This window comes from Podarcis muralis, chromosome 2, assembly GCF_964188315.1.
Source record: "Podarcis muralis chromosome 2, rPodMur119.hap1.1, whole genome shotgun sequence".
NCBI classification, from domain to species: Eukaryota; Metazoa; Chordata; class Lepidosauria; order Squamata; family Lacertidae; genus Podarcis; species Podarcis muralis.
Window position 1 is genome coordinate 111051303 of NC_135656.1, and position 9842 is coordinate 111061144.

Here is a 9842-nt window from a genome sequence, read left to right on the forward strand (position 1 = left end):
AGAGAGAGAGAGAACCCAAATAAAACATGTTTCATTTGATCTCTTGGGTGCCATTCTCTGTCATCTTATAGCACCAGCACTTAGAGTGTCGGACTTAAGACAATAAGACCTGTGTTCAGTTCCTTACTACAAAACTTACTGGAGGACTTTAGGCCACACACTCCTTTTTAGCTTCACCCATGTCGTAGGACTGTTTTGAGAATACATGGGGGGCATATGTCATCTTCGGGCAGAGTGTAGGGTAAGATATCTTCCCCAGGGACGCTCTCCTGATGCCAAGACAGAGGTGCCCATTCTGATTTCATTTCCGGGGCAGTTATATGACAATGAGCATTCCTCTTTCATGTCTCTTGCTTGGCTTGTGGGGTGTTTATACATCTCTCCATTTAATCTTTGCTCATAATGCGTTTTCCGGTCACTTTCCTCCTAACCACAAGAAAATCTGCTTCTTTTAAAAAGTGGGCTCTTTGCATGAGGGTGGCAGAACCCTTTAATCGCTTTAATGGCATCAACCTAATAAAGTTCCAATATTCACGCAAATCCCTCCTGCAAACACTCGACTTGGCCAGAAGGTGGCAGCAACGAGCTGCTTTTACTGAAGGATAAGGAAGTGTCAAGTGTGTTTCCTTGGGGTCCATAGCAAAGGTCAAGCTAGCTGGGAAGCGATCTGGTTTCACCATGCTATTTTTTCTTTTGGTTAAAAAGAAAAGTGTGTGTGTGTGTGTGTGTGTGTGTGTGTGTAGGAGTGTGCAATTTGGGTTGGGGCTTTCATGCAGGGAAGTAGCGTTTACCCTTTCCTTCATGCCCCACCTCTCACTTGCCCCTGCAACCCAACCATATCCACTGACAAGAGAAAATTTTGTCTGTATGTTCCCTCCCCTCCAAGGCTAACAGGGTGATTAATGGCTAAGGACATTGTGTGGCATGGAGGTGAGCTGAACCACACCAGTACCACCATCTGGAAGCAAATTCCACCACCAACCCAACCACCATAGTGGCATATAAGTGGCATCTCAGGTCCATAGATCATTTATTTTTGGTATCACTCTTGCACAATTCATTTGGTGGACCAGCCCCCGGCTTCCTGATCCAGAAACAACGTCCTGCTCCTGGAAAAGCATCCATCTCAGTCCCAGTCCAAGAACTGACCTTGGATGGATCCATCATGTTCACCAGTCCTCCAGATGAGTCACCTTTCTGGACCATCGTCTGCCTGTCTGCTGTCTGAAGACTCCTCTAGAACACCAGGTGGCTCTTCTTCATCATCTTCATCTTCATCTTCATCTTCACTTGATCCATTGGATGTTCGCTCCATTTCTTTCCCAGCCTCCTCCCGGTGTCCATGGATCAACACTTCCTCTGTTGCTGTTCCACTGGGTAAGCTCTGCCACCCAGCATGTTCTCCTTCTTTTCCATCCCTCTCACCAGACCGTTTCCGTTTCCCACTGGTCGATAATGCTTTTGACTTAAGGGAACATTCCCTTCCTGGCGTCCTGGAACTTTTGGACAGCCCCGTATCTGCCCTTTTCTCACGGGTAAAAGTCCTCCCTGCAAACGATGATGTTGTTTCTTCCTCCCATTTCCAAGTACTAGAGGCAAATTCTTCTAAGGCGATCACATTGGGCGGCCCTCCTCTCTTAGATCTCTTCCCATTGGACAGCACTTTGAAAGTTCTCCTTGCCTGATTGGACGGGCCCTCCTCTGCCCCTCTCCTCCCTTCCTGCTTCCTCATCCAAACTGATGGTCCTTCTTTCCCTTGTTTCGCAGAGGTCGGGCCTGTTACCCTGGAATCCGCCAGCGCCAGAACCACTTCTCTTCGGCAATGTTGATCTCCAACAACATTGAAAACAGAGATCCAGCTGTCTCCGTGCCCGGAAACCATCTTGAAGTTCTTTCCATCGCAGTCAATGAAGATGGTGGCATTGGCCCGGTGTCGTGGAGTCAAAGCATTAAACTCCTGCAAGGCTCGCTTGAGGCAGGCCCGAAGGTCCACCGTACATCCTTTCAGGCCTTCCGTCTCCTTCCACACTTTAAGCAAGTTCTCAGAGGTGAGGGGCACTGCGCGGCTGTTCAACCTGTCTACGTAGATGTCCATGCAAGTAACTCGAACCCGGTACCGAGGTTGTCTATCGGAGAAAAGGATGTGGATGCGGGACTTGCCCTTCCCAGAAATGAAATCCAAGCAGGAACCTTCACATTCAATGGTCAACTCAGCATTGCTCTTCACTGTAGGTGGCTCCTTCTCAATCTCTGTTATGGCTAGATCAAGGCAGGCCCGCAGGTCCTTTGTGACATCCCCCCACTTAAGGAGCTCCTGCCTCACCTTCTCCAAATTCTCAGAGGTCAGTGGAGCTGGGCAGAGGGACAGCCGGTCCAGGTACACCTCCAGGCTGGAGACCTCAATGTTATAGCGGGTTTTCTTCTTTGACCAAGAGATGACTATTTTGTTCTCACCTCCACCGGAGACAAACTCCATCCTTTTCCTCCCTCTCACCTGGACGGTCAAGGTGGCATTGTCCTGGAGGCAGCGTGGCTCACGGGGGAACTCTAGCAGGGCATGGTCTAAGCAAGCCGTCAGCATGGTGTCAGATCCCCGGTTGGCTATCTCCAAGCTCTCCTTCGCTGAGAGTAAGTTGCTGACACTCAGTGGTGCTGGAGGGATGGGCTTGGGGATGCAGGCACCCATACGAAGAAAGGCCAGGATCTACGGATGCAACGCCAAACATGTCTTCTCGTGCAGTGGCATCAATGGTCCTCCAAGACCTGGAGAAGAAAGCAGGCATCTCAGAATGGAATCCGTCACTGTACGGAAGTGGCAACCGGTGCCCGTTTGATAATGGTGATCATGTGCCTGGTTCCTCCAGGACAGGGACAGCCAATGTGTTGCCCTCCAGATGTTGTTGAGGGCCACAATTCGCATCAGCCCCAGCCAACATGGCCAGCCGCCAGGAATTATGGTGGCGCTGTGGGTTAAACCACAGAGCCTAGGACTTGCTGATCAGAAGGTCAGCGGTTTGAATCCCCGCAATGGGGTGAGCTCCCGTTGCTCGGTCCCTGCTCCTGCCCACCCAGCAGTTCGAAAGCACGTCAAAGTGCAAGTAGATAAATAGGTACCGCTCTGGCGGGAAGGTAAATGGCGTTTCCGTGCGCTGCTCTGGTTTCGCCAGAAGCGGCTTAGTCATGCTGGCCACATGACCCGGAAGCTGTACGCCGGCTCCCTCGGCCAATAAAGCGAGATGAGTGTCGCAACCCCAGAGTCGGCCACAACTGGACCTAATGGTCAGGGGTCCCTTTACCTTTACCTTTATGGCAAGGCTGGAGAAGAGGCCTTGCATGGGTAAACACTTAGGAAGGCTAAGAAGTTTCCTAAGAGAGTGCAAAGGTCAGCGCTGTGCAACTGCCTGGACAATCCCTTTACATTTCCCCAGGGCAGACCTCCTCTCCCCAGGCCACAGCCCTCACCACCCCTGCTTTGCTGTCTCCTTAAGGGATGCATTCCAGGATGTTTTCGTACACAACTAGTGATGGAGGTGCTGGCTTGTCCCATGCCTAGAAAGCATGGGTCTGAGCAGTTCTCCACTTAACCCACACTTTCTAAGCACGGGTCTGAGTGGTTTCCTTCTTCCCCAGAGGAAATCTATCTGCTATTTAGTGCTAAATCAGAGCAGGTGTGGGCTTTGGTAATCTTTCATAATATGGTGCCAAAATTCCAAATGCACCTTCTCAGTTATCGATCTTCTCAGTTTCGCACCCCTTCAGCTCAGCTCCCTGTCTGGAGGAACTGCCCACGCTGCCCTAAATCTGGTGCTGTTCAGAGCAAATGCAAATCCGGAGAAAAGGTGAACTTCCGTTTGCGCCAACCGAGTGCTAAAGAGTGGTTTGATATTCAGAATGTAGCAGGCGAAGCTCGCCCTTGCATAGTGATGACTCTTAGAACCTGTGAATATATGTAACATTTACCTCTATGCAGTCGTAAAGGACCCCTGGACGGTTAAGTCCAGTCAAAGGCGACTATGGGGTGTAGCGCTTATCTCTGCTTTCAGGCCGAGGGAGCCGACAGAAAGCTTTCTGGGTCATGTGGCCAGCATGACTAAACCACTTCTGGCACAATGGAACACCGTGATGGAAACCAGAGCGCACGGAAATGCCGTTTACCTTCTCGCCGGAGCGGTACCTATTTATCTACTTCCACTGGTTGCTTTCGAACTGTTAGGTTGGCAGGAGCTGGGACAGAGCAACGGGAACTCACCCCATCATGCAGATTCGAACCGCTGACCTTCCGATCGGCAAGCCCAAGAGGCTCAGTGGTTTAGACCACAGCGCCACCTGCATCCCTCTATGCAGTACATGGGCTTGTAAAAAAGCACAACAGCGTGTTGTCTCCATTGTCTTATTCAGAGTAGATCCATTGGAGTTAATGGACACGACTCAATCAAGCCCATTAATTTATTTGCATCTACTCTGAACAGGACTTACTTGAATAAAGTCCTATGCTGACAACTCTCAGGTGCAAGGTTGCATCCTCTCTCCCCCGTGTCTCAACCTAGAAGTCCTCTGACCTGTCCATGAAGTGGCTTAGAACCTCGGTGTAGCCTACAGAAGTATGCAATGGAAGAGCAAGCGGCTTGACTTTATCAAGCCAAATGTGCGTATGAAGGGATGCTTGAGGGTTAATTGTTTCTGTCCAATTACCGTATTTTTCGCTCTATAACACGCACCCGACCATAACACGCACGTAGTTTTTAGAGGAGGAAAATCCGTAGGCATGCCACCCGTAGGCATACCCTCCATAACACGCACAGACATTTCCCCTTACTTTCTAGGAGGAAAAAAGTGAGTGTTATGGTGCAAAAAATACGGTATATCAGTTGTGAACCCTTAGGAACAAGGACTGAAAGGGAAAGGAGGACAACAAGGGGTTCTTGGGCCAGAACTGAAGTCACAGGCACAGCTGAGGGTAGCTCAGGGCTGAACGTGAGATCGTGGGGAGAACGCCGCAGTCGGTAACTCGGGGAAATGAACTTACTTTTGTGTCTGGGTTCCTACTAGCATCCATGGGAGTTGGGAAGAGGACAGGAGAGAATGTGGCTTGATTCTCATTGGTCTTTGCAGCTGTGATGTCACAGACCCATCCTTCGGAGTTCCGTTCCATCCATGTGTTCTGTAGAAGGAAGCACCAATCGCGAGCAGACGGGTCCAGAATTAGAAAGGCAAAGCTGCGAAACAGAAATGATACAAGCAAGCAAACATCCAGCTTCTGAAGCAAATTGCAAAATTTTAACAGGTCGTCCCATTAGAATAATTATACAAGAGACAATGAGGCAATGAGGCTAAGGGTACATTCTGTCCTATGTGGTGGACTTGTAAAAGGGCAAAAGGGTATTGGGAAACAATTTATAATGAATTGTGGGGGGGAAATGTTTAAAAGTACTTTTCAAAAAACAAAACAAACCAGAGTCCTTTTTGTTGGGGATAATTCAGATGGAAATTCCCAAGTGTCAGAAAAGGCTATTTATGTATGCCACTACCGCAGCCCGTGTTTTGTTAGCCCAAAAATGGAAAACGAGTGAGGTCCCAGCTAAAGAAGAATGGCAACTTAAGCTGATGGAATATGCGTAGCCTGCAGACTTAACATATAGAATAAGAGAAATAGAGGAACATACTTTTAAAGAAGATTTGCAAATGTCTATTGAATATATGGGTGAAAATTGCATACACTTGAAAATGTTGGCAGCATTAAGATAAATTCAACAGGGTAAATAAGTTTTGATGGATGCAATAATGGAATTCTGAATGGTTTAGTTTATGTAAAATATGCAGGGATTTATGGCATGCAAAATGAACCATGGAAAGAGAAGAAGGGAAGTTAAATGAATACAGTGGCACCTCAGGTTAAGAACTTAATTCATTGTGGAGGTCTGTTCTTAACCTGAAACTGTTCTTAACCTGAGGTACCACTTTAGCTAATGGGGCCTCCTACTGCAGCCGCGCGATTTCTGTTATCATCCTGAGGTAAAGTTCTTAACCTGAGGTAATATTTCTGGGTTAGCGGAGTCTGTAACCTGAAGCGTCTGTAACCCGAGGTACCAGTGTATTCTAAAATGTAAAACAAAAAAAATTATACCAAAAAATAATTATTATTATACAAGAAGGCTCGAAGGATAGAGATCCTCCAGCCTCCAGGCCAGATTTGGCCCAGGACTGGTCCCAAATTGGAACCTGAGGCAGTTTTCCCTCAGTGCATACCCCCTTGCCCCACACCTGTCATCAAATAGTGCATCCAGTGTGGGGCAAGGAGATGGACATGCTTGGATCAGCTGCACAGCAGAATTTCACGCGAGGAAGCCAGTTGCCCTGGAGGAAGCAGCTTTGGCTTGGTGCCTGGAAAGTGCCGAGTGGGTCGGTGAGCATTTGGGAAGCATGGTGCAAAAGTGCTTTGCAAGCCCAACGCTCAGCACTTTCTAAGCTTCCTGCTGAGCAAAGGGCCATCGGAAACCCTCTGCAATGCGGCTCCCAAGGACCCGAAAAGCTGCCGTCCGTCGGGTGCTCAGGAAGTAGCGCACAAGGGACATTGGCAGGTAGGCGGAATAACCCATTCAAGGGGCCTTATTCTTGACTGGAGATCCTGCTGGCAATTTGTGTACAGTGGTACCTCAGGTTGAGCAATCTGGTGGAGAAGGCATGGAGCGTTGCCTCTCTCCCCTGACAGGCCATTTGCTTTCCATGCAGAATGCACTGAAAAGAGCCCCATTCCCCCCCCCCCCCAACATCCATCATAAACACGCAGCAGGTTAGTGGGCTGAACTCACAGGTTGCTGCATTCTTCTGTGTCCTGCTCAGAGCTGTAGCGGGGGGAGGGCAGGTCTAGCCTGGATTTCTGCCCCAGGTGAAGCCTCCAGAGGGGTGCCATTGAGTTTCCCACCAGATTGATTATGGGATCCTGGGATCTATGGTCCCAAAAACAGACGTCTGGGAGAACAGAAGTATCCAGGATCCCCCATGCTTCCTTTGAAAAAAAAAAAAGACGATTGTCCAGTAGCACCTTAGAGATCAACTAAGTTTGTCCGGGTATATTTGTTCTTTGTTGTTGTTGTTTAGTCATTTAGTCGTGTCCGACTCTTTGTGACCCCATGGACCAGAGCACGCCAGGCACTCCTGTCTTCCACTGCCTCCCGCAGTTTGGTCAAACTCATGCTGGTAGCTTCGAGAACACTGTCCAACCATCTTGTCCTCTGTCGTCCCCTTCTCCTTGTGCCCTCCATCTTTCTCAACATCAGGGTCCTTTGAAACCAGGGATGGGTGGGGAAGGAACTGAATCCCCCCCATACTTCCCTCCCTCAAACATCTGGGGAAAGAACTTTTTTTGGGGGGGCGGAGTATGTGTGGTGTGGAAAGGGCTCAGGATATTAAGTCCCTGCCCTAAACTGCCAACTTCTTTAGAGGGAATTAGTAACAGTCTGACTCTGACACACAGTGTCATTGCTGTCAATTCTGAAAGGGCCCTGCAGGCTCTCTCTTCCAAAGAGCGCTCTGTCCTGGGAAGCCAAACACATGAACACTGCCATAAACCCACAGCTTCGGGGGTGGGGCAGCTTAACAGGGGAGGCTTTTGAATGAGGAACTGGCATGAGGCCCCAAACCAGATTGACTGCTTGTTCCGGATCACAACCCCATAGCTGTATTTTATTCAGAACAGAAACACACAAAATAGAAGCACAGTTAAAGAGGAATAGTCTGCAAATACATGATACACAAATAGAGACTTGATATGGGGGCATATAAATGATTCCCTGTTATCTCCAGATATGGATAATTTAATGTGCTTCAAATAGTTGTTCTGTTTCCTTTTATAATTGTTTAATTGTCGTCACTCACTCTAGGACCTGATGTCGAAAGGTGTGTGAGAAACCTTGTAAATAAATAAAAGTAATTCCGCTTACTGCATTTGTTGGTGCCATTAATCGCTTAATATCCAAGCTGCTATGGGGATTTGCAGAACCACTGTTAAATATCTCTTGTTTGGACCAGTGGAGGACAAGGTGCTCAAGTCTGCTCTTATATTGTAACTCTTAAACTGCTGTTGCTTTCTTTGAGTCTTTAATATATGAAATAAACAAGGGCTGCAGGGAGGAAGTGGGGAGCTGTGGTCTGAACCAGCAGGAATCTTCTGAAAGTATGTGCTTTTAAATGAAATAAAAATGAAAACTATTCCTCTGTTTGAAATGACTGGCTTCAGATTTAACATTTCCCAACATGATGCACATTGATGGGAGGCAGAGGCGGGGAGCCTTTTGCAGCCCAGATGCTGCATTGTGTCTGGAGTTTGAAAAATATTGGCCCCACCCCATGGGGTGACAGATGGTTGGGACAATCACATAATATCACTATGAAATTACATGATTGACAGATGAGTTCCCTACCCATGCCTTATGGGGAACATTTGAAATAACTTGTACTGGGGATAGATAGGACCGGTAGCAAAAGTGAGCAGAGTTCCTGCTATGCTCTTCATCCACACAAGCAAGAGAGATTATCCCTGTCCAAGGATAGATTTTCATCACAAGTGCATGCAAGGGATCAGTGAGGCCTATATCCTTGAAGGGCCATTAGAATATTGTTCTCTATATGATCCCAAAAACTGTTTAAGGCATTTTCTCCTCTCTCATATGTTATCCCAAAGGGGGGGGGGCAGCCAGAAGAACAAGGCTTTTTCTTGCTTAGATGTTACAGTGAAAATAGGCCTATCTCAGGAATGTCTGGCTTGGCCGAGTAAAAATAAAGAGCAAGGTTGAATGGATATTATTGTCACCCCAGAGGGAGGGACTGGACATACGTGAAACAAGGAAGTCCAAATATGGAGAAACGAAAGCTAAATTCTATACCATTTCCCGTGAATCACATGTTTTCTTGTAAATCAGATGGAAGACCGTCACAGGGGATATAAAAAGGGCTGGCAACCCCAGAGAGGGCGGGCAGGCAATGAACTTTACCTTGTCTGTACCTTTTTTGTCATGACAAAATAAAAATGATTTTACTGCTGTCAAATTGACTCTTTGAAACGAATTCTGATGCTCCAAAGGGGAGGAACTAAGGAAAGGTCTTTCATCCTGACGGCCATTTTGAGGGGCCTGCATCATTTGGCTCCTGCAGCTGAGGTTTTCCAACCCTAGTGGAAGCTTGAGCTTTTTATTATTATTATTATTGCGTGAAAACATTTATTTCAGTAAGCCCGCATAGGCACTTCTTTAATTGTGTACACTTGCTTTTAAATTCTTGCAGATTTTACCTGTGTTTTTATTGAAAATCATACTATTTTTGTACATACAGCTTAGTTTTTTTTAATTATCTGGTTTCTAAACATTTCCAAATAAACAAAAACAACAACAATGAAACAATATTTCAATAACATTTCTTAAAAACAAAACTATGCATCAAATAAAACTGAGAAGTGTACAGAACAGAAAATTTAAAAAATTAGGAGCCAGAATCTAGCAAAACCTAGGTAAACATGTAAGTTTTTAAGAGGAAACATGTAAGTTTGGGTAAACATGTAAGTTTGGAAATCTCTACTGTCTCCATCTCATGAATTATTTGAGAGAGAGCATTCCAGAGGGTGGGTGCTGTACCCACAAATGAAGTTACCACCCATTGGTGTTGGAGTTACCCCAGAAGGGCCTCATCAGCTTGAGCTCTTACTGCTGAAATTTGACTCTCGTTTAACCCAATTTCAAGGGACCAGTTCAAATTTGATCCGAGGAGCAACTGGTATTTTTATCATACAAAACGTACCTGCTTATTCACATCTTCCTGGTCTGACAACAGGGTAAGCGAATGGGATTCTG

General features: G+C 46.9%; 1 protein-coding gene across 2 annotated transcripts; it reads right to left on the reverse strand.

Moving 5' to 3' along the window:
• Positions 1-1011: 1011 nt before the first annotated feature.
• LOC114592018 (uncharacterized) lies at positions 1012-7012 on the reverse strand. Of its 2 annotated transcripts, XM_028719824.2 has the most exons (3): positions 6810-7012; positions 5027-5216; positions 1012-2763 (listed from the first exon to the last, which is right to left on the reverse strand). In XM_028719824.2, exon 3 carries the CDS (start codon positions 2684-2686, stop codon positions 1190-1192), a length of 1497 nt encoding a protein of 498 aa, XP_028575657.2. In that variant the 5' UTR covers positions 2687-2763; positions 5027-5216; positions 6810-7012; the 3' UTR covers positions 1012-1189. The 2 variants fall into 2 exon arrangements, with proteins under 2 accessions (XP_028575657.2, XP_077778266.1); XM_077922140.1 differs by lacking the exon at positions 6810-7012 and having other exon boundaries at positions 5027-5627.
• Positions 7013-9842: the final 2830 nt, after the last annotated feature.

Bases quoted from the DNA above. Each gene is read 5' to 3' on its own strand.
- LOC114592018 (XM_028719824.2), bottom strand. From the start codon at position 2,686: ATGGGTGCCTGCATCCCCAAGCCCATCCCTCCAGCACCACTGAGTGTC.